We start from the raw sequence: 25023 nt of genomic DNA, 5'->3' as shown, positions 1-25023 counted from the left end.
ACTGTCCCAGAATTCTGGTGTCTTCATTAGTAAATCTCCCTTGGGAAGCTCTGATACAGAATCAAAAGAACACATGAGTACAGTATACAAGCCTGCAGGAAAATATATAGATTTTTTTTTTAAACCCTGTATACTGTAAAATTAAAAATAAGATCAAAGAGTGGGTCATTTCTGTGCTGCCATCAGTCATGAGCCGTTTGATGTCCTAGTTTAACTGGTAATCTTCCTACGTTTGTTTTGCAGACAGTTGACATTGAGAAATTGCTGGGAACATCTATTAATATCTGCACAGAGAATGGTCAGCTGAAAGCCAAGTACCTGTATGCAGAATCCTCATCCATGTCCTCAGCTGCTGGTGATATAATAGTAGGGAGTGCACACGGTAAGGTTTGTCTCCCCCTCAATAATGTGTGTATTTCTGTCATTATGTCACACATCTGACATGTACAAGCAAATTGAACAGCTCCTACCCCAATCCAGTGCCACAAAATCCCAAACCACAAGGATAACCTGCAGCCACTGTGTTTCTATGTGCTACCACACCATGTTTCCCATAGAAGCAGTTGTAGAAAAAAAGTTATATTTTTCAGCAGTTTTTCCCACTGAGGAGGTGGTGAAGCATGTCTTCTACTAAAAAAAAAAAAAAATCGGTATCGCCAATAATCCAAAAGGTGTGCTAGTGGCATCTCAATGGTTTTACTGGTGCCAGACTAGCAGAGAATTCTAGTCTACGTTCATCCCTTTTGTGGTCCTCCTTTGGCTTTCCTTTTGTCAGTTTTGGATGTTGTCCCAGTGGAGTCACTGTTATAAGCAGATGCAGGCGAGGTTAAATATAGCTTTGGCAGTGACATGGTGCAAAAACAAATGCTTAATTCCTATCTAACATGCTTTTTGTACCGAAATAATTTTTTCTTTAAAATTTTGCTTTCTTCAAAGTAAAATCTCAAAATATAGTAGGTAGGTCTGCAGCTATCGACTTTTTTTGTAATAGATTATTCTACCGATTAATCCAACGATTAATAGAGTACACTAATGAGAAAAAACGAATTAAAAGAGCGTTATAAAAGCTCATCTGCTTCCCCCACCAGTGCCATCAGCTGCCCCCCAGTGCCACCATCTCCCCCTTCTAGTCATGTCCCCAGCGCCAGTGAAAAAAAATACTTACCTTTCCTGTAGGGCCGCCGCTCCACAGCTCCTCCATTTTTTTCCACGCGCTGCACTGTCCTCCTAACGTCACACAGCGTCAGGCCATAGTGCGCACTTATGTGCACTATGTTCTGACCATGTGTCACGATCCTGTGCAGCGCGGTGCAGGCCGGCAGGTAACCACGGAGAGGTGAGTAATAGCAAGCACTTCACTCATGCTCCGTGGTCACATGACACAAGCGAATCCTCGATGCAAAAAATTTACGGTGCATGGAGGGTTTTTTTTGTGTCGAGTTACTCAATTCAATCAAGTAATCGTTTCAGCCCTAATAGTTAGGGAACATGTGGTTAAAGGCAGTTACCCTGCTTGACAACCTGTTAGCTTTTTTGACAGTGACATCTATTATAAGGGGGCATTTTTTGCACTGCCACACATTATAAGGGGTATATTTTTTCTATTGCTACGCACTATGAGGGGGGATTTTTGTACTGGCACAAATTATGGGGCCATTTTATACTGGCACATTATAAAGAGAATTATTACTACTGGAGGACTATGGGGAACAAGACTTCTAGTATGGGCACAATGGGGGCATTATTACTATTAGGGGCACTCTGGCACAGTATCAGCTTAGCACAATAATTTTTTAGGGACACTATGGGGGTCATTTACTATTCTGAAAAGCTGCTAAATTAGGCTCATTTCACGCGAAGATGGTGGCACACCTATCTGCGACTTTACCCTGCTCACGCCAGGTCTAAAATTATGGGGGAGAAGAGGTCGGGCCGGCAGGCCCATCTCATTTACCATTTTCTCTGCCTTTAAGACAGCTAGGAAGCCCTTTTAGTTTTTGCCTCCGGCAGTAGAAACGCTATGCGCACCCGTGCCCCTGGCCACAAAGCACTGAGGGAAGGGGTGCCCAAGCTGAACTATTGCACCAGGGACCATGAGCCTTTGGCTACGCCCCTGGTCACACAGCATTATAATATAAGTATAATGCTGTACTCCTGTCAGAGGAGCGGAGTTCAGAACGGGAACTCATTGCCACATGCAATGAGTTTTTCGCGCTGAACTTGCTCATGTGTGTCTGCCCTAACAATTGCTAAATGCAGTGCATCCTAAGAGATGCAGGCCCTTAATGAGCTTCCACCTACCTGTAGAAAGGGAAGAAAATCTCCAAATATGTGAATAAAAAAAGTTTAGCATTTTTGGGAAATTCGAGCTAGATGGTTAAAGGAGTACTTCCATCTTGTGACGCAATGGCATAAGTTTAATACCCCTACAATTAAACCGGGAAAACCAATTTAATATGCATAAATGGTAACTGAATATAATCAATAATATTTTTACATTATGCTTTGCTTTCCTGGCTCTTGTATACGGTAATTATATTATATGTATTTTTTAGCTTTTTGAGTACTCCATATTGATATAGGGGACTTCCAGTTAAAAAGTAAATTCCTGTGTGATGCACATTCACTCGCACATCTGGATCCTGTTCAGAATGTTTATATCCTACCATATTGAGCTTTAGAAGATCTGTGATGTATTTTGGGGTTAAGAACAAGTGGTAACACATGCTGCTTAATGCTTGCTATTTCCAGCCGTGGCAGTACAGTTTAACCTGCAACTTGGATTTTGGCTTTGTTTTTTTCCCCATAGTGTCTGGTACAGTGAGTTGGTCTGAGGTTCTAAGCTGAGAATACTGTCCTACTAACTATTGTTGGGATCCATGTGTTGAACAGGGGTCGGCAATGACAGATTTCACAGGATTCAGCAGTTTAAAAGTCCAATATAATTCATTTTCCATCCCAGTTATACAGTCACTTGGGTGAATCCACAGCACTAAAACAGAACACAAAACAAAAGTCCTTGCCTGTCTGGGCGCCAACTAAACGATGAGCCTGTCTTACCTATGCTCTCAGAATAACATGGGAGATTAAGCTTTACACAGCCAACAGGTCATGCAGCTTGGCCCTGTTTTTTATTCCCCCAGTAATGAGCCCAGCAGCTACACCTGGGTTTGCCTCAGGCTATGGGAATACTTATTGTACTGGAGTGGGGAGGGAATGGCACATCCCACTACCAACACCTACATGCCATTCCATAAAAATCCAGGCCCATAAAATGCAAGACAAGTGCCTCAGCAAACTACATTCTGCTAAAACCGCCCATCTTTCCTGGATTCTTTTAACTCACCGTCTGATCATTCTGGGTGAGATATACACCCCCTCCAGTACTTTACCAGCCACCATGGTACATTTTTCATAAGAGCAAAATTGCTCTAAAATATACATAAATATAGAACATTAACCACAGTGATTTTTGTAAAATAAGGGGTTTTCTGAGATGATTAGTGGGGGTCCGACACCTGGGACTCCCGCTAATCAGCTTTTTGGGACGGTACCAGCGGTTCTGTGAGTGCCGCAGCATTTTCTCTGCTTTTCCTAGGCCGAGTGACCATTCATGTGTAACGTGACTTAGGAGCAGCTGATCCCCATTCAAGTGAATGGGCTGAGTGCAATAGAAAGCACAGCCGCTATACAATGTACGACCCTGTGCTTGGTGAGCTGAGAGAAGGCCGCAGCGCTCACAGGACCATTAGTGCCTTCTCAAAACAGCTGATTGGCGGAGGTCCTGGGTGTCGGAATCTCAGAAAACCCTTTTAAATATATAACATTTTCACTGTAGGGTAGAGACTCCATGCCCATATTGCGGACCGCAAACATTAACTTGAATGGGTCCACAATCCGCAAGATATGGCAAAAGATAGGACATGTTCTATCTTTTGTGGAGCAAAGGCATGGATTGGATGCACTTACGTGGGCTTTTTTTTGCCTCCGCACCGCAAAAGATAGGACATGACCAATGGTGGTGAATGGCGTCTTCATTCACCGCTATGGGACTGCCAGAAAGAGCCAAGTCAGCACTCGGCTATTTTCAGAACAACAATAGCGGAATACAGTGGGTGGCTGCATATGCTTGGCTGCTCTCTGTTCACTTTGGGGGTCCCATTCAGGAGATTGGACTGGGTCTCTGATGCGAGATACGCATCTATCTGACATTTGTTCCATTTGGGAATCCCTTTAAGGAACGTGCAACTTGTATCAGTGTAATTAGTATTTGTCTTTAAATGATATAACTGCATTTCACTTTGGTCTTGTAACATTGACCGTAAGGTGAGGCCACACAATGTGGCTGGCTACATGCGGCATGGCTTGGTCACATGCAGCCAGCCCCACTGTGTGGTCTCATCCTTACAGGGGTTCTTGCGCTGTCGCTGTCAACACATAGCAAATGGGCCCTTAGCCGATCACTGTCCACGATGGTAATTTCCTGAGTATAGAGACTAAAGGACCTAAAAAGTTTCTGGAGTAGGGGGATCAGTAAGATTAGTGGTACTTTTGTTTTTTTTTATCATTCTGGACACTCCTTCCCCCCCCCCCCCCCCTTTTTTTTTTTTTTTATAACCTTTATCAACCAGACAACCCTTTAAAGGGAACCTGTCACCTGGATTTTGGGTATAGAGCGTGTATTGTGTGTATTAATAGGGCGGCGGCCATTTTGTTTCTCCAAATGATTGCTCCCTAAACAAAATGACCCATTATAAATAATGAAAGGTACAGTGAGGAACAGAAGTATTTGAACACCCTGCGATTTTGCAAGTTCTCCCACTTAGAAATCATGGAGGGGTCTGAAATTCACATTGTAGGTGCATTCCCACACTGAGAGACAGAATAAAAAAACAGGAAATCACATTGTATGATTTTTAAAGAATTTATTTGTCTTGCACTGCTGAACATAAGTATTTGAACACCTGAGAAACAGCAAGAATTCTGTCTCTCAAAGACCTGTTACTGTGCCTTAAAAAAGTCCACCTCTACTCCACTCATTAATCTAACTTAGTAGCACCTGTCTGAGCTTTTTAAAGATACCTGTCCACCCCACAGTCAGTCAGACTCCAACTACTACCATGAAAAAGACCAAAAAGCTGTCAAAAGACACCAGAGACAAAATTGTGGACCAAGGCTGGAAAGGGCTACGGGGCAATTGCCAAGCAGCTTGGTGAAAATAGATCAACTGTTGGAGCAATTGTTAAAAAAGGGAATAGGCTAAAGACGACTGTCAGTCTCCCTCGGACTGGGGCTCCATGCAAGATCTCATCTCGTGGGGTATCACTGATGATAATAAAGGTGAGGAATCAGCCCAGAACTACAAGGGAGGAGCTGGTCAATGACATGAAGAGAGCTGGGACCATAGTTTCAAAGGTCACATCATGATTTCAAATTCTGCATTGCACGGAAGGTTCCCCTGCTCAAGTCATCACATGTCCAGGCCCGTCTGAAGTTTGCCAATGACCATCTGGATGATCCAGAGGAGGCATGGGGCAAAGTCATGTGGTCAGATGAGACCAAAGTAGAACTTTTTGGTCTAAACTTCACTCGTCGTGTTTGGAGGAAAAAGAAGGATGAGTTGCACCCCAAGAACACCATCCCTACTGTGAAGCATGGGGGTGGTAACATAATGCTTTGGAGGTGCTTTTCTGCGAAGGGGACAGGACGACTGCACTGTATTAAGGAAAGGATGAATGGGGTCATTTATTGTGATATTTTGAGCAACAACCTAATTCTCTCAGTCAGAGCATTGAAGATGGGTCATGGCTGGGTCTCCCAACATGACAACGACCCGAAGCACACAGCCAGGATAACCAAGGAGTGGCTCCGTAAGAAGCATATCAAGGTTCTGGAGTGGCCTAGCCAGTCTCCAGACCTAAATCCAATAGAACATCTTTGGAGGGAGCTGAAACTCCGTGTTGCTCAGCGACAGCCCCGAAACCTAACAGATCTAGAGGAGATCTGTGTGGAGGAGTGGGCCAAAATCCATGTTGCAGTGTGTGCAAACCTAGTCAAGAACTACAGGAAACGTTTGACCTCTGTAATTGCAAACAAAGGCTTCTGCACCAAATATTTAATACTGATTTTCTCAGGTGTTCAAATACTTATGTTCAGCAGTGCAAGACAAATAAATTCTTTAAAAATCATACAATGTGATTTCCTGATTTTTTTTTTTTTATATTTTTTATTTGGTCTCTGAGTGGGAATGCACCTACAATGTGAATTTTAGACCCCTCCATGATTTCTAAGTGGGAGAACTTGCAAAATCGCAGGGTGTTCAAATACTTCTGTTCCTCACTGTATATGGGAATATATTTACAATAAAGTAATTTAAGTATTTTCATTTTCTAAATTCTCTGAGAACCCCTTTAACCACCTCAGCCCCCAGTGCTTAAACACCCTGAAAGACCAGGCCACTTTTTACACTTCTGACCTACACTACTTTCACCGTTTATTGCTCGGTCATGCAACTTACCACCCAAATGAATTTTACCTCCTTTTCTTCTCACTAATAGAGCTTTCATTTGGTGGTATTTCATTGCTGCTGACATTTTTACTTTTTTTGTTATTAATCGAAATTTAACGATTTTTTTGCAAAAAAATGACATTTTTCACTTTCAGTTGTAAAATTTTGCAAAAAAAACGACATCCATATAGAAATTTTGCTCTAAATTTATAGTTCTACATGTCTTTGATAAAAAAAAAATGTTTGGGTAGAAAAAAAATGGTTTGGGTAAAAGTTATAGCGTTTACAAACTATGGTACAAAAATGTGAATTTCCGCTTTTTGCAGCAGCTCTGACTTTCTGAGCACCTGTCATGTTTCCTGAGGTTCTACAATGCCCAGACAGTACAAACACCCCACAAATGACCCCATTTCTGAAAGTACACACCCTAAGGTATTCGCTGATGGGCATAGTGAGTTCATAGAACTTTTTATTTTTTGTCACAAGTTAGCGGAAAATGATGATTTTTTTTATTTATTTTTTTTTCTTACAAAGTCTCATATTCCACTAACTTGTGACAAAAAATAAAAAGTTCTATGAACTCACTATGCCCATCAGCGAATACCTTGGGGTCTCTTCTTTCCAAAATGGGGTCACTTGTGGGGTAGTTATACTGCCCTGGCATTCTAGGGGCCCAAATGTGTGGTAAGGAGTTTGAAATCAAATTCAGTAAAAAATGACAAGTGAAATCCGAAAGGTGCTCTTTGGAATATGGGCCCCTTTGCCCACCTAGGCTGCAAAAAAGTGTCACACATCTGGTATCCCCGTACTCAGGAGAAGTTGAGGAATGTGTTTTGGGGTGTCTTTCTACATATACCCATGCTGGGTGAGATAAATATCTTGGTCAAATGACAACTTTGTATAAAAAAATGGGAAAAGTTGTCTTTTGCCAAGATATTTCTCTCACCCAGCATGGGTATATATAAAATGACACCCCAAAACACATTCCCCACCTTCTCCTGAGTACGGAGATACCAGATGTGTGACACTTTTTTGCAGCCTAGGTGGGCAAAGGGGCCCACATTCCAAAGAGCACCTTTCGGATTTCACAGGTCATTTTTTACTGAATTTGATTTCAAACTCCTTACCACACATTTGGGCCCCTAGAATGCCAGGGCAGTATAACTACCCCACAAGTGACCCCATTTTGGAAAGAAGACACCCCAAGGTATTCCGTGAGGGGCATGGCGAGTTCCTAGAATTTTTTATTTTTTGTCACAAGTTAGTGGAAAATGATGATTTTTTTATATTTTTTTTTTTTCATACAAAGTCTCATATTCCACTAACTTGTGACAAAAAATAAAAACTTCCATGAACTCACTATGCCCATCAGCGAATACCTTGGGGTCTCTTCTTTCCAAAATGGGGTCACTTGTGGGGTAGTTATACTGCCCTGGCATTCTAGGGGCCCAAATGTGTGGTAAGGAGTTTGAAATCAAATTCTATAAAAATTGACCTGTGAAATCCGAAAGGTGCTCTTTGGCATATGGGCCCCTTTGCCCACCTAGGCTGCAAAAAAGTGTCACACATCTGGTATCTCTGTATTCAGGAGAAGTTGAGGAATGTGTTTTGGGGTGTCTTTTTACATATACCCATGCTGGGTGAGATAAATATCTTGGTCAAATGCCAACTTTGTATAAAAAAATGGGAAAAGTTGTCGTTTGCCAAGATATTTCTCTCACCCAGCATGGGTATATATAAAATGACACCCCAAAACACATTCCCCACCTTCTCCTGAGTACGGAGATACCAGATGTGTGACACTTTTTTGCAGCCTAGGTGGGCAAAGGGGCCCATATTCCAAAGAGCACCTTTCGGATTTCACTTGTCATTTTTTACAGAATTTGATTTCAAACTCCTTACCACACATTTGGGCCCCTAGAATGCCAGGGCAGTATAACTACCCCACAAGTGACCCCATTTTGGAAAGAAGAGACCCCAAGGTATTCGCTGATGGGCATAGTGAGTTCATGGAAGTTTTTATTTTTTGTCACAAGTTAGTGGAATATGAGACTTTGTATAAAAAAAAAAAAAAAAAAAAAAATCAGCATTTTCCACTAACTTGTGACAAAAAATAAAAAATTCTAGGAACTCTCCATGCCCCTCACGGAATACCTTGGGGTGTCTTCTTTCCAAAATGGGGTCACTTGTGTGGTAGTTATACTGCCCTGGCATTTTCCAGGGGCCCTAATGTGTGTTAGGTAGGTAAATGACCTGTGAAATCCTAAAGGTGCTCTTTGGAATATGGGCCCCTTTGCCCACCTAGGCTGCAAAAAAGTGTCACACATGTGGTATCGCCGTATTCAGGAGAAGTTGGGGAATGTGTTTTGGGGTGTCATTTTACATATACCCTTGCTGGGTGAGAGAAATATCTTGGCAAAAGACAACTTTTCCCATTTTTTTATACAAAGTTGGCATTTGACCAAGATATTTCTCTCACCCAGCATGGGTATATGTAAAATGACACCCCAAAACACATTCCCCAACTTCTCCTGAGTACGGCGATACCACATGTGTGACACTTTTTTGCAGCCTAGATGCGCAAAGGGGCCCACATTCATTTTATGAGGGCATTTTTAGACATTTGGATACCAGACTTCTTCTCACGCTTTGGGGCCCCTAGAATGCCAGGGCAGTATAAATACCCCACATGTGACCCCATTTTGGAAAGAAGACACCCCAAGGTATTCAATGAGGGGCATGGCGAGTTCATAGAAATTTTTTTTTTTTGGCACAAGTTAGCGGAAATTGATATTTTTTATTTTTTTCTCACAAAGTCTCCCGTTCCGCTAACTTGGGACAAAAATTTCAATCTTTCATGGACTCAATATGCCCCTCACGGAATACCTGGGGGTGTCTTCTTTCCGAAATGGGGTCACATGTGGCGTATTTATACTGCCCTGGCATTCTAGGGGCCCTAAAGCGTGAGAAGAAGTCTGGAATATACATGTCTAAAAAATTTTACGCATTTGGATTCCGTGAGGGGTATGGTGAGTTCATGTGAGATTTTATTTTTTGACACAAGTTAGTGGAATATGAGACTTTGTAAGAAAAATAAATAAAAATTCCGCTAACTTGGGCCAAAAAAATGTCTGAATGGAGCCTTACAGAGGGGTGATCAATGACAGGGGGGTGATCAATGACAGGGGGGTGATCAATGACAGGGGGGGGTGATCAATGACAGGGGGTTGATCAATGACAGGGGGGTGATCAGGGAGTCTATATGGGGTGATAACCACAGTCATTGATCATGCCCCTGTAAGGCTTCATTCAGACGTCCGGATGCATTTTGCGGATCCGATCCATCTATCAGTGCATCCGTAAAAATCATGCGGACATCTGAATGGAGCTTTACAGGGGGGTAATCAATGACAGGGGGGTAATCAATGACAGGGGGGTGATCAGGGAGTCTATATGGGGTGATCACCACAGTCATTGATCACGCCCCTGTAAGGCTTCATTCAGACGCCCGTATGCGTTTTGCAGATCCGATCCATCCATCAGTGGATCCGTAAAAATCATGCGGACATCTGAATGGAGCTTTACAGGGGGTTGATCAATGACAGGGGTGTAATCAATGACAGGGGGGTGATCAGGGAGTCTATATGGGGTGATCAGGGGCTAATAAGGGGTTAATAAGTGACGGGGGGGGGGTGTAGTGTAGTGTAGTGGTGCTTGGTGGGACTTTACTGAGCTACCTGTGTCCTCTGGTGGTCGATCCAAACAAAGGGGACCACCAGAGGACCAGGTAGCAGGTATATTAGACGCTGTTATCAAAACAGCGTCTAATATACCTGTTAGGGGTTAAAAAAAACACATCTCCAGCCTGCCAGCGAACGATCGCCGCTGGCAGGCTGGAGATCAACTCTCTTACCTTCCGTTCCTGTGAGCGCGCGCGCCTGTGTGCGCGCGTTCACAGGAAATCTCGCGTCTCGCGAGAGGACGCACCGGCGCGTCCACCCAGAAGAGCAGGGCCGCCGCAAAGACGCAATCCTGCGTACGGCGGTCCTGAGGTGGTTAACCTCTTCAGGACACCGGGCGTACCGGTACGCCCTGATGTCCTGGTACTTAAGGACACAGGGCGTACGCGTACGTCCTGTGTATTTCCGATCACCGCCACCCGGTGGGCGGTGATCGGAACCCGGTGCCTGCTCAAATCATTGAGCAGGCACCTCTGCTAAATGTGCGTGTCGGCGATCGCCGCAAACCGCAGGTCAATTCAGACCTGCGGTTTGCGGCGGCGATCGGCGGTGCCATCGGGTCCCCATGCGGCTGTAGGGGGGACCCGATGGCATGGAAGGCAGCGCGATGCCTAAGAAGGCATCGCGCTGCCTTACGGTGACGAGCCTGTGAGAACAAGCCCCCTGGATCTCACAGGCCGGAAGCTGTATGAGTAATACTCAATGTATTACTCATACAGCCAATGCATTCCAATACAGAAGTATTGGAATGCATTGTAAAGGATTAGACCCCCAAAAGTTCGAGTCCCAAAGTGGGACAAAAAATAAAGTGAAAAAAAAAAGTTGAAAAAATCAAGTTTTCCCCCCAAAAAATTACGTTTCAAGTAAAAATAAACAAAAACGTCATTTTCCCCAAATAAAGTTAAAAAAAATAGGGGGAAAAAAAAAGTATACATATAGAGTCCGTATCGACTGGCCCTATAAAAATATCACATGACCTAATCCCTCAGATGAACACCGTAAAAAATAAAAAATAAAAACTGTGCTAAATAAACCATTTTTTGTCACCTTACATCACAAAAAGTGTAATAGCAAGCGATCAAAAAGTCACACGCACCCCAAAATAGTGCCAATAAAACAGTCATCTCATCCCGCAAAAATCATACCCTACCCAAGGTAATCGCCCAAAAACTGAAAAAATGAAGGCTCTCAGACTATGGAAACACTAAAACATGATATTTTTTTTTGCTTCAAAAATGAAATCATTGTGTAAGGCCTCATGCACACGACCGTATTTTTTTGCGGTCCGCAAAACGGGGTTCCGTTTTCCCGTGATCCGTGACCGTTTTTTCGTCCGTGGGTCTTCCTTGATTTTTGGAGGATCCACGGACATGAAAAAAAAGTCGTTTTGGTGTCCGCCTGGCCGTGCGGAGCCAAACGGATCCGTCCTGAATTACAATGCAAGTCAATGGGGACGGATCCGTTTGACGTTGACACAATATGGTGCCATTTCAAACGGATCCGTCCCCATTGACTTTCAATGTAAAGTCTGGAGTCCCTTTTATACCATCAGATCGGAGTTTTCTCCAATCCGATGGTATATTTTAACTTGAAGCATCCCCATCACCATGGGAACGCCTCTATGTTAGAATATACTGTCGGATATGAGCGAGATCGTGAAACCTCATTTCCGACAGTATATTCTAACACAGAGGCGTTCCCATGGTGATGGGGACGCTTCTAGTTAGAATATACTACAAACTGTGTACATGACTGCCCCCTGCTGCCTAGCAGCATCCGATCTCTTACAGGGGGCCGTGATCAGCACAATTAACCCCTTAGGTGCCGCACCTGAAGGGGTTAATTGTACTATCATATCCCCCTGTAAGAGATCAGGGCTGCCAGGCAGCAGGGGGCAGACCCCCCCCTCCCCAGTTTGAATATCATTGGTGGCCAGTGCCCCCCCCCCCCTCCTCCCTCTATTGTAATAAATCGTTGGTGGCACAGTGTGCGCCCCCCATTGGCCCCCCCTCCCTCTATAGCATTAACAACATTGGTGGCTAGTGTGCGGCCTCCCATCTTCCCCCCCCCCCCCCCCCCGATCATTGGTGGCAGCGGGTTACTAGCAATAGTACAATAGTAAAAGATTCATACTTTACCTGGGAGCTGCGAGGTTCGTGTCCGGCCGGGAGCTCCTCCTACTAGTAAGTGACAGTTCATTTAGCAATGCGCCGCACAGACCTGTCACTTACCAGTAGGTGGAGCTCCCGGCCGGACACGAACATCGCAGCAGCAGCCTGGAGCAGGTAAGTATGAATCTTCTACTATTGTACTATTGCTAAGTAACCATGGCAACCAGGACTGTAGTAGCGTCCCGGTTGCCATGGTTACCGATCGGAGCCCCAGCGATTAAACTGGGACTCCGATCGGAACTCCGCTGCCACCAATGATGGGGGGGGGGGAGAGATGGGAGGCCGCACACTGGCCACCAATGTTGTTAATGCTATAGAGGGAGGGGGGGCCGATGGGGGGCGCACACTGTGCCACCAACGAATTATTACAATAGCGGGAGGGAGGGGGGGGCGCACACTGTGCCACCAACAAATTATTACAATAGAGGGAGGGGGGGGGGGCGCACACTGTGCCACCAACGAATTATTACAATAGAGGGAGGGGGGGGGGGGGCCGCACTGGCCACCAATGATATTCAAACTGGGGAGGGGGGGGGGGGTCTGCCCCCTGCTGCCTGGCAGCCCTGATCTCTTACAGGGGGCCGTGATCAGCACAATTAACCCCTTCAGGTGCCGCACCTGAAGGGGTTAATTGTGCTGATCACGGCCCCCTGTAAGAGATCGGGTGCTGCCAGGCAGCAGGGGGCAGTCTTGTACACAGTTTGTAGTGTATTCTAACTAGAAGCGTCCCCATCACCATGGGAACGCTTCTGTGTTAGAATATACTGTCGGTTCTGAGTTTTCACGAAGTGAAAACTCAGCTTTGAAAAAGCTTTTATGCAGACGGATCTTCGGATCCGTCTGTATAAAAACTAACCTACGGCCACGGATCACGGACACGGATGCCAATCTTGTGTGCATCAGTGTTCTTTCACGGACCCATTGACTTGAATGGGTCCGTGAACCGTTGGCCGTGAAAAAAATAGGACAGGTCATATTTTTTTCACGGCCAGGAAACACGGCTCACGGATGCGGCTGCCAAACGGTGCATTTTCCGTTTTTTCCACGGACCCATTGAAAGTCAATGGGTCCGCGAAAAAAAACGGAAAACGGCACAACGGCCACGGGTGCACACAACGGTCGTGTGCATGAGGCCTAAAACTTACATAATTTTTTTTAAAAAGTATACATATTAGGTATCGCAGCGTCCGTAATAACTTGCTCTATAAAAATATCACATGACCTAACCCCTCAGGTGAACACCGTAAAAAAATAAAAACTGTAAAAAAAGGAATTTTTTGTCATCTTACATCACAAAAAGTGTAATAGCAAGCGATCAAAAAGTCATATGCACCCCAAAATAGTGCCAATCAAACCGTCATCTCATCCCGCAAAAAATGAGACCCTACCTAAAATAATCGCTCAAAAACTATGGCTATGGAAACACTAAAACATGTTGTTGTTTTTTTTTTTTGTTTCAAAAATGAAATCATTGTGTAAAACTTACATAAATAAAAAAATTGTATACATATTAGGTATCGCCGCGTCCGTGACAACCTGGTCTATAAAAATATCACATGATCTAACCTGTCAGATGAATGTTGTAAATAAAAACGGTGCCAAAACAGCTATTTCTTGTTACCTTGCCTCACAAAAAGTGTTAGTGAGGTGAACGCATTGCACCCGCACTGAATACAGACCCATTCATTTCTATGGGGCTGTTCACATGAGCGGTGATTTTCACGCATCACTTGTGCGTTGCGTGAAAATCGCAGCATGCTCTATATTCTGTGTTTTTCACGCAACGCATGCCCCATAGAAGTGAATGTGGTTGCGTGAAAATCGCAAGCATCCGCAAGCAAGTGCGGATGCGGTGCGATTTTCACGCACGGTTGCTGGGAGACGATCGGGATGTAGACCCAATCATTAATATTTTCCCTTATAACATGGTTATAAGGGAAAATAATAGCATTCTGAATACAGAATGCATAGTAAAATAGCGCTGGAGGGGTTAAAAAAAATAAATAAATAACTTAACTTACCTTAATCCACTTGCTGGCATCTCGTCTCCTTCTTTGCTGAACAGGACCTGTGGTGAGCATTCATTCCAGGACCTGTGGTGACGTCACTCCGGTCATCACTTGATCCATCACATGATCTTTTACCATGGTGATGGGTCATGTGATGGATCATGTGATGACCGGAGTGATGTCACCACAGGTCCTGGAATGAATGCTCACCACAGGTCCTGTTCAGCAAAGAAGGAGACAGACGAGATGCCGGCAGCGCCGGCAAGTGGATTAAGGTGAGTTAAGTTATTTTGTTATTTTTTTTATTTTTTTTTAACCCCTCCAGCGCTATTTTACTATGCATTCTGTATTCAGAATGTATTATTTTCCCTTATAACATGGTTATAAGGGAAAATAATAGCAATCTACAGAACACCGATCCCAAGCCCGAACTTCTGTGAAGAAGTTCGGGTTTGGGTACCAAACATGCGCGATTTTTCTCACGCGAGTGCCAAACGCATTACAATATTTTGCACTCGCGCGGAAAAATCGCGGGTGTTCCCGTAACGCACCCACACATTTTCCCGCAACGCCCGTGTGAAAGAGGCCTTAAATGGAGCAGCCAAAAATCATATGTACCCTAAACTAGTACCAACAATACTGCCACCCTATCCCGTACTTTCTAAAATGGGGTCACTTTTTTGGAGTTTCTACTCTAGGGGCGCATCAGGGCGGCTTCAAATGGGACATGGTGTCAAAAAAAAAACAGTCCAGCAAAATCTGCCTTCCAAAAACCGTATGGCATTCCTTTCCTTCTGCGCCCTGCCGTGTGCCCGTACAGCAGTTTACGACCACATATGGGGTGTTTCTGTAAACTACAGAATCAGGGCCGTAAATATTGAGTTTTGTTTGGCTGTTAACCCTTGCTTTGTTACTGGGAAAAATGGATTAAAATGGAAAATCTGCCAAAAAAGTGAAATTTTTAAATTGTATCTATTTTCCATTAATTCTTGTGGAACACCTAAAGGGTTAACAAAGTTTGTAAAATCTGTTTTGAATACCTTGAGGGGTGTAGTTTATAGGGTTGTTTCTTTTTGGGTGGTTTCTATTATGTAAGCCTCGCAAAGTGACTTCAGACCTGAACTGGTCCCTAAAAATTGGGTTTTTGAAAATTGAAAAAAGATTTGCTTCTAAACTTCTAAGCCTTGTAACATCCCCAAAAAATAAAATGACATTCCCCATATGTCTACTTCATGTTTAGATCATTTTGGGAATGATAAGTAATAACTATTTTTTGGAGGTATTACTATGTATTATAGAAGTAGAGAAATTGAAACTTGGAAATTTGCAATTTTTTTTACAAATTTTTGGTAAATTTGGTATTTTATTATAAATAAAAATGATTTTTTTTTACTTCATTTTACCAGTGTCATGAAGTACAATATGTGATGAAAAAACAAACTCGGAATGGCCTGGATAAGTCAAAGCGTTTTAAAGTGATCAGCACTTAAAGTGACACTGGTCAGATTTGCAAAAAATGGTCTGGTCCTTAAAGGGTTTCTGTCACCCCATTAAACCGTTTTTTTGTTTTTTTTTTCTTTACTAATAATCCCTATAGTGCGATCTCATGATACATAAGCAAATTAATCATTTTGGTTCAGTAGAATTTGCTAAAAATCGATTTTTAAAATATGCTAATTACCTTGCTACCAGCAAGTAGGGCGGCTACTTGCTGGTAGCAGCCGCATCCTCCGATGGTAATGACGCCCCCTCGGCATGCTGATTGACAGGGCCAGGGAAGGGAATCGTTCTCTGCTGGCGCTGTTAGAATTTGAAATCTCGCGCCTGCGCCGTACCTGTCTTCAATCGGCGCAGGCGCACTGAGAGGCGGCCGCTCGCTCGACCGCTCCATCCTCAATGCGCCTGCGTCGATGACGTCATCAAGTACACCCGGAAGAGAAGACGCCGGCATCGCTGGAAGGAGGCGGAGAGTCTGGTGACGTCGCTGGATGCTCGAATCAGGTAAGTATGTACATAATAAGCATGCTGCCACAAAAAACACCAACGAAATGGGAATAAATAATTTTATAAAAATGACAGTTATTAACACTATACCACCAACGATTATTAATAATAAATCTCTTCCGGGTGTACTTGATGACGTCATCGACGCAGGCGCATTGAGGATGGAGCGGTCGAGAGAGCGGCCGCCTCTCAGTGCGCCTGCGCCGATTGAAGACAGGTACGGCGCAGGCGCGAGATTTCAAATTCTAACAGCGCCAGCAGAGAACGATTCTCTTCCCTGGCCCTGTCAATCAGCATGCCGAGGGAGCGTCATTACCATCGGAGGATGCGGCTGCTACCAGCAAGTAGCCGCCCTACTTGCTGGTAGCAAGGTAATTAGCATATTTTAAAAATCGATTTTTAGCAAATTCTACTGAACCAAAATGATTAATTTGCTTATGTATCATGAGATTGCACTATAGGGAATATTAGTAAAGAAAAAAAAAAAACGGTTTAATGGGGTGACAGAAACCCTTTAAGGTGAAATAAGGCTGTGTCCTGAAGGGGTTAAGGGACTCATAGGGCCTTATGTATGAAATCTGTTCAAGACAAGAACTGGAGATTTTGCCCTTAGTAATATGTTAGGGTTCAGTTTTCTTTTTTTACAGTAGATTAGATTGTGTGACACTTCTAGTTCTTGTGCTCTCTAGTTTTCTTACATCCAGCAGTAAAAGAATGATCTTTCTTTCTTTTTTTTGCTTTTTTTCTAATGAGACCATGGAATTTTCTAATCAGACCGCTCCTGGGAGAGTGCGGAGCTGGACGGCTTTAGTGCTAGATACTTATCCAGCTGTTTCCAGTCAGCAGCTGTGCAGATCTTCATATATTAGTAATGAGGGACACTGTGGTCAACTGATCCAGCAAGTTCAGTTTATGTCTTAAAGGCAATGTGTCATCAGAAAATCCTGCAGTTTTCCCACTGCACACTTAGCCTAGTAATAGGCTGTTACTTTCTGTTCTCTACAGATCACTTTTCAGCAGTCCTCTTATTATCAATGGCAGAATTACAATTACCACCTATGTATAGATAACACATGATCTGCCATTTACAATAGGTGATGGTGACAGCTTCTTGACATCTTCTCTGTACAATAACCTCAGGTCACATACATGCATGCCTAGAAAATTCTCCCTTTAAGGTCAATGAGCCCCCTTCAGTTCATTGCATCTGTGGCCCATGGTGGCTGCTGTTAAAAACATCTCAGGCAAGATGGCAGCTCCCATAATCATGTTCAGGTAATAGAATAAAAAACCTCAATAAGAAAATTAAAACATTACAAAAAAACAATTATTTATCAGTATCTGGTTTAATTACTAGAAAATATAGGTGATACTAGAGAGGACCTGTCACTACGCCTGACATGACTGTTTTAAGAAATAAATAATTGTATTCCAAATGAAGTAACAATTCTGGAGCATAAATGTTTATTATTTAAGTTGTGCTATTCCTATGTTATTCCTCCTGGAAGTTTATAAATGCAGGTATAACTAGGTTTTATTAGTTGGATTGGTCTTGGCACAGCCTGACACTGTCCAATCAGTGCTGCCAGTGCCAGACTGTGCATACCCCCAACTAGTAACACCCAATTGCGCCTTTATTCATTAACTTTTATCAGGATAGAAATTGCATAAGAAAAGATGTTCTAAAATCATTACATGGGGGATACAAGTAGTTACTAAAACAGGCATGTCACACAATCAACCAGACATGTCACAAAATGTTTGGGGCAGCTTTTTTTTTTATTCTGAGCTAAAACTCGTATCGCTCCAAACTTGTGGTAAGTATAAAACAAAGATTTATACATGGTCCTATTACAGATTTAACATAAAAAAAGTGTAGACATTATTAGCCCTTATTTGAACAAGGCCTAATAAAGCTGGCTCAAATATGGTGTATGCCATAAATTGGGCCTTTTTAACACCACCTTTGTGGCATAAAAGTGTTGTTAAATCTCCCTTGTAAGGTCTGCTGTAATGCCGTAAGGGGTATTAACATTCAGCCAATGTGTATTCAAATCGTGAAGACTAGACCAGTGAGATACAGCAGGTGTTGCTTTGTTCCTGGTATGCAGTGGTACCCACCAAAAGTGGCCTAAGGAAGGACAACTGATAAACCAACTGACAGGGTCATGGGCATTCAGGGCTGGTTAAATGCATGTTTGATCCATGGAGGCCCCACCTCTCAACTCCTGCTAATGTCTTGGTGCCAGATACCACAGGACACCTTCCGAGGTCTTGTGGAATCCATGGCTTGATGGACCTGAGCTATATTGGTGGCACAAGGGTCCTACACAATACTAGGCAGGTTAATGTTTTGGTATGTACATTAAAAAGTGACACCATTGTTTAATATACCTTATGTATTCATTTTTAATGGTTTCTAAGATGCCTTTGCAGCCATTGAATGGGAACCTTCAGGGTTTATGTCAAGAGGATGAAAATCTGCTACCACTGCAGTCCAAAGCGGTAAATTGAGTTGTATGCAATCTTGTGGACTGCAGCGGTCATTCGATAGTTATTATCATTCAGTAGTGCTATAAAAAGTCTAGGGGGAAATGGATTATTCCCCGTGTGCCACTATTGTGATGTATTTTGCACCCTTGTTTTCTTTTCTGGTGGCTTTTAGTTTATCATGGGTTTGCTCCATGTCCATCACTTCACATTTTGATGGGTCTAATGGGTGTGGCCTGGGTGGAGTACATGCTCCACATGTTTCTCATTTGTGACTTGCGTAGTGCTACACTACTTGGGTGGTGAGAAAAATCATAGGTGGCATCTATCAACAGAGGCACTTTTGATGTTGCACTAATTTTTCTCCTCTGTGGCACAAAATATTTTGCACAGTTGAATAAATTTGGCGCAATTTACACTGGCAGGAAAAAAAAATAAAAAATGACCTACCTAAGCTGGACTAGTGGGGAGGAATGAGGGAGCACATGGCCGCTGTCTGGAGAGCATGTCCTAGACATCTCATCCAGGTTATGATACTTTCTTTACTACGACACAGCCTCTTCTACTCTTGGGTCACATTGTCTAACCATATGTTCTTGGTTTGCGCCACTGATCTTGTCCTCCTCCGAAATGTGATTTAAATTTGTCAAGAGAAGATATATGGGCTTGACTCTAAAATCCATTTCCTCTTGTAACCCCAGACTCTCTTCTCACTCCTTCCTGCTGTAGTCTCTCGAGACATCCCTCCTCCATCAGATTCTATCCTTTTTCCATTATTCTTCATTTTCTAGCTCCTCACTTGGCACATGTCTGTCTTGTAAAAACTAGATAAAGTATTTCATCAAGTTCTCCTCGGACTCTATTATTCCCCTTAGTGTGATAATAACTCCAGTGGGAAAGCGGACTTCAGGAAGGATGACTAATTTCAGTTTCTCAAAAATCCGTTTTGGCAGCATATAAATGCTTTGGCTGTAATCTGACAGTTCGCTTTAGATGTCATAGAAGAAGGATCAGTAGTGTTTTGTCTAGTATACTTGTATGCATAATCCACGCAGTTCAGTGCAGCTAGCTACTGGTGCCGATGTGTTTAGTGCTGTTATATTGAATATATGTCCGTTTTACCTGCTGCAGTGGACATCTTGATAAGACATTGCTGAGTATTCACTTTGCTTTCTTGTAGGCGATACAAAACTCCAGACGACAGAAGGAAATATTACAGTAGGTATGGATTCTGCCTGCACCTTTCATTGAGCATTATGCTGCTGCCTATTGCATAAAGGCCTGAGTACACTGAGATTGCAGCGCCGCTGTTTGATTGCATTCAACTCAATGCATTAGAAAATCAATCCGCAGCACTGCAAAAATCTCAGTGTAACCCAAGCCTAATACACATTTCCATGAGCCTATAATAAATGTATAGTAATGTTTGTGTCTACTCCAGACATTGTGATTGGCAATAGACTGGTATATACAACGTTACAGCACTGTTTAAAGCTCTGTAACAAGTTTTACCAGCATCAAGATTTAAAGGGGTTGGCCAGTTTCCTATATTGATGACCTTCACTGTTTACCCGCTCACCATCCACATCCTCGATCTGCTCATTCCTATTGAAGTGAATGAGGATGGAGGAACTGCAATTACACCTACTCGCTGCTGCCATGTCAACGGTGAGCTTGGGGGCTTTAATGTAATCTATTGGAGTTAGGAGGTACTTGTCTTAGAATCTCAGATCTACATTTATAGTGGAAATGAATTAATCCTCTTACCCATCTTTCATGGTTGGCTAGGCTGACTGGTGCTGTATTGAGATAACTGCTAATAAATTACGTTTTTGAGAATGGAGACAAACACGGTTCTCTAGGATTTACATATTGATGACATACAGCATCTTCAGGATAGGTCATCAATATGAGATCGTCGGGAACCCAACTCCCGGCACCACCACGATCACCAGAGCCTCCTTGTAGCTTACAAAGCACAGTGCCGCACATTTGATGGTGGCTGTACTTGGTATCGCAGCTCATCCCACTTCACTTGAGTGGGAGTGAGCTGTGCCTTGGCCACGTGAGCATCGCAAGTGATGTGGCATCTTCGTACAGCCGACTCCCAGGGCCCACGCCAATCTAAAATTGATGACCTATCATGAGGATAGGATATCAATATATAAATCCTAGAAAACCCCTTCAAGAATGTGGCAACCGATAATGTCTGTTTAGTTGTGATCAATACCAGGGTTAGAATTATCTCAAAGACATGTAGTGCAAAACTCTTTTTTCCCATGACCTGGTGGGACAGATATATGATGGATGGACCATATGGCTTGGAGTTATCTGTAGCTTGTGATTATTTTACATGTTATGCACGCTCAGTCCTCTGGATTACTGTCTATGTCTGCTATGCATTAATTAGACATCACAGTTACTTTATCACTTGTGTATTTATATTGACGCAGATATAACATTTTAAAGTGGTTGTCCGGTTCAGAGCTGAACCCGGACATACCTCCATTTTCACCCCAGCAGCCCCCCTAATTTGAGCATCGGAGCAGTTCATGCTCCGATGCTCTCCTTTGCCCTGTGGTAAATCGCGCAGGGCAAAGGAATTTTTAGGATTTCCGGTGACGTACCGGGGCTCTCCATGGGGCTGCTAGGAAGCCCGGTGACGTCACCGGCACTGATAGGCGGGCTTTGGCGCTGCCCTAGCCAGTAAAACGGCTGCGCCAAAGCCCGCCCATCAGAGCCGGTGACGTCACCGAACACACTGCCGGGCGGAAGTTTCCGCCCGGCAGTGTGTTATGATAAACAAAAGAGCCCGTGCCCTGCGCGATCTAGCCTCGGAGATGCTGCCAGGGTAAAAATAAGGGTATGTTCGGGTTCCGCTCTGAACCCGGACAACCCCTTTATTAGAATTTCAGAAGCTTAATTCATATTTCCATTATCTGAGTGTGCAGCATCATTCTATCCCCTTGTAGTACAAGGCAAAACCATCTACAGTGGAAGGAAAGGTTTCAGTGCCATTTTGAGGTTTAAAGCTTTCCTATGAGGGCTGCCATTGTCTGCCTCGTGGTTTGCTGCCCTGTCCTATTGTTGTGTCCTTCCTGCATTTACATGAGTCACATCTGTGATAAAGCAATGAGAATAAAGGGTGATTATATCAATTGTATACGTTGGGTGAAGTATATCCATTGCACGTTCAGTGTGTTCCTAAGACACTGGTACATTAGCTTCTCCACATAGTAGCGGTATTCAATGTGGTAACGTATTACTAAGTGATAAAGTATGTTTTTTTTTGTCGTATCTTGTTTTGCAGACTCGTCAGATGGCAGTTTAATGGCCTCTTCAAATCGAGGCACGATAGATGTTTATGTCAGTCAAGCTGGCAAGGTATACCTGAAAACTGACAACGGTGAGCAGTTCTACAACCTTTGACATTTATCACTGCAGCAGACCCACTAGAAAGCAGAGCAGTATGGCAGGTCACTCCAGCTGACACGGCGTGTCCGGAGGGTAGAATTATTAGCCTATATTAGTTTTTGTGGCTGTTGATTATTTCATATGCAGCATTTGTGGTTTTTCCTCTCTCTCTCTCCCTGATATGTTGCTACTGGGTCACCGTCTCCCTCAGCGAAGCACTGTGCAGTCAGCTCAGAAACATGATGGCTGCCACATAGGCGGCTCATGATTTGCTTCACTTTGGTATCCCTCTGGTTGCTATTGTTGACATTCTCTAGTGTTTGGGCCACAGAACTGGGCTACACTTAATTGGTGCCTGTATTTTGCCATGCAGGATGTACCTTAAAGTGGTTGTCCCACAAAAATATTTTACAGTTTTCCAACCAGCACCCGCATATGAATACTTTTGTAATTAAAAATTTAGCATAGCTACTGAGTTATTCAATAAAATGTATCTGTTTAGCGCCTCCTGCTGTTTGTTTTTTTCTTATTTCTTTGTCCTGCTCACTGAGATGGCCGCACATGCTCAGATTCATCCTAGAATTGCCTCCTGGGCTGTGATAGGGAGAGCATGGACACGCCCCCATAGCTGCAGCAGGAAAGACACTCCCCTTTGGCTGTCAGCTTGATATTAATTTAGCAGAGCAATAAATGGGGAGATCTCTAGATCTATTTTATATGTGTCTATTTCTAACTTGCGTTTTCATTGTCATCTTTAGGAAGTATTACTTTAAAAATACCAGCAAATCTTCAGGCTCAGTTACAGCTTACAGGAGCTGCAGTCAATGTTAACCCTGATGTGCAACTCCAGGAGATCGAAAATACCCACCAAGAAGAGCAAACCATCTTAAAAGGTGCATTATAAACTATAGAACATCATTTTCAAATGAGTACAAAATATTTAAAGTAGTTGTGGTCTTTAAAATATGTCAGTACCATGGACCCAGCTATGACCAGTGGTTAGCTGCATTGTGTAATGTTGTATAGGGGCTCAGACTGCAGAAGTATGTCTATGTGTTTTACCAGTAGTTCTGTTTGCTCAGATTGGAAAAATATTTATGCTAAGTTACATAAAAAATGCTGAATTTGTCCTGCAAAAAAAAAAAAAACGTAGCAAAAGAAAATAATCTCTAACTGTAGGAGTGAGGAGAGGCAAGACTGAAAAACTCCTGAAGACCTCCTGAAATGATCAGGTATTTGGTACACATACTGGGGTCATTGAGTGTGAAGTGTCATCAAGTTCATAGCACTGTGGGTTTGGGAAGCTGGTCTTCTATAAACCATGCCTAGCTGTGCACAATATAACCATCTGTTTGATATTTTCTATTTTCAGCAACTATGAATTTGGTGAGCGAAACCCAGAGATGGATTGTGGCCGAAGCCCAGAGAGGCACTGTGTCTCTGGAGCTCCAGGACTGGTTTCAGTCTCTGAAGCTACACACAACCTGAGACCTTTTCAGAAACTGGACTGGATTACATTTCCTGACTGGAGTGGTCAGGTGGACACTTTTGCCACTGCAGTTTTAAACACTTGAACATTGTCTTGAGATGTATTTTGGTCCGTCCGATCAATATTTAACAGGAGGACTGAGTACTAAGTAGATCTTAGCCTTGTATAAATGTTACTTTTAGAAAGTATACTTTTGGAAAGCATATTAGTTATGTGATTACTATATGTGTGCGCATAAAGAACAGCTGCCGGGCACTGGACAATGCTGGATATGAGGTAAAGTTCACTGGGGTGTATGTTTGTAGGCCTGAAATATCAGCACATATAAAACATGGCCTCCTAAAGTACTAATGCAGCTTTAAGAAGACCTAGTCAGAGGTACTGTGCCTTGTGCTACTACATATACATGCTGTGTCTTCCATGTTGAGATTTTTCTATACAATGCTGGAATAGGGAGTGGAAGTTTCTTCAGGGTTATTATACTGTAACATACTCTGTAATGGGTCAGTCTGGGGACTTGAATACTGTATAGGTGTAACTTGCCTATGAATTGTCTTTGAAAACTAATCAGTGCACATCATTGTTTCCTTGGAGTTTTTTTGATCCTAGAAAAAGGCCTCTCCTTCCATGTAGTGACTTGTGTACTATTCTTATTCAGGTGAATGAATACCAGGTGGTTTCTGGAAAAAGGCAGACTTTTTTATTTTTTTAATACTGGATAAGCCCTTATATTCTCACACTTTACAGGTCAGTGTATGTGAAATCAATAATACATGTGCCTTCTGTAGTGGTGTAGAGGTCTCCATACACAGGGTGTTGCTTAGATTTGACCACTTGTAGTTTATCTACCTTTTATAAGTAGGTTTAAAGTGTCCCTATTTTTTAATGATGATTAACAGTTAAAGTGTACCTCTAATCTACACAACTGTACATAAGTACATCAGAAGTACAAGCAAAGACAAACCTCTAATTCAAGAAAATTCTTCTTTGCTTTTCAGGCTCCCCCCTTCCTATTTTTAAAAAGTTTGCTTACTCTGAATTTACTGATAGAAACATATGTAAAGAGGAAACAGCTCCGCTTCATTCAAAGATGAGCTTACAGTGCTGGCCGTAGAAGTCTATGGGGTTGAGAGGGGGGATCTGCTGCTATGATGTCTCCCATACACAGCAGGCAATTAGACAGGAGATCCTGCTGCCC

General features: G+C 43.1%; 1 protein-coding gene across 1 annotated transcript in view; it reads left to right on the top strand.

Moving 5' to 3' along the window:
• The window catches only part of FAM185A (family with sequence similarity 185 member A), a 65702-nt gene extending 41203 nt beyond the window's left edge, over window positions 1–24499 (top strand). Inside the window, exons 4-8 of the mRNA XM_040412985.1 lie at window positions 244–382; window positions 20103–20144; window positions 22233–22328; window positions 23095–23229; window positions 23709–24499. Of these exons, the coding sequence (XP_040268919.1) occupies window positions 244–382; window positions 20103–20144; window positions 22233–22328; window positions 23095–23229; window positions 23709–23824 (528 nt within the window). The 3' untranslated portion in view covers window positions 23825–24499. The remainder of the gene's footprint in view (window positions 1–243; window positions 383–20102; window positions 20145–22232; window positions 22329–23094; window positions 23230–23708) is intronic.
• Window positions 24500–25023: the final 524 nt, after the last annotated feature.

The sequence above is a fragment of the Bufo bufo genome, chromosome 1 (assembly GCF_905171765.1).
Source record: "Bufo bufo chromosome 1, aBufBuf1.1, whole genome shotgun sequence".
In the NCBI taxonomy this organism is placed as follows: domain Eukaryota; kingdom Metazoa; phylum Chordata; class Amphibia; order Anura; family Bufonidae; genus Bufo; species Bufo bufo.
Note: the sequence above shows the minus strand (reverse complement) of the source record. Positions and strands in the feature narration are given on the sequence as shown.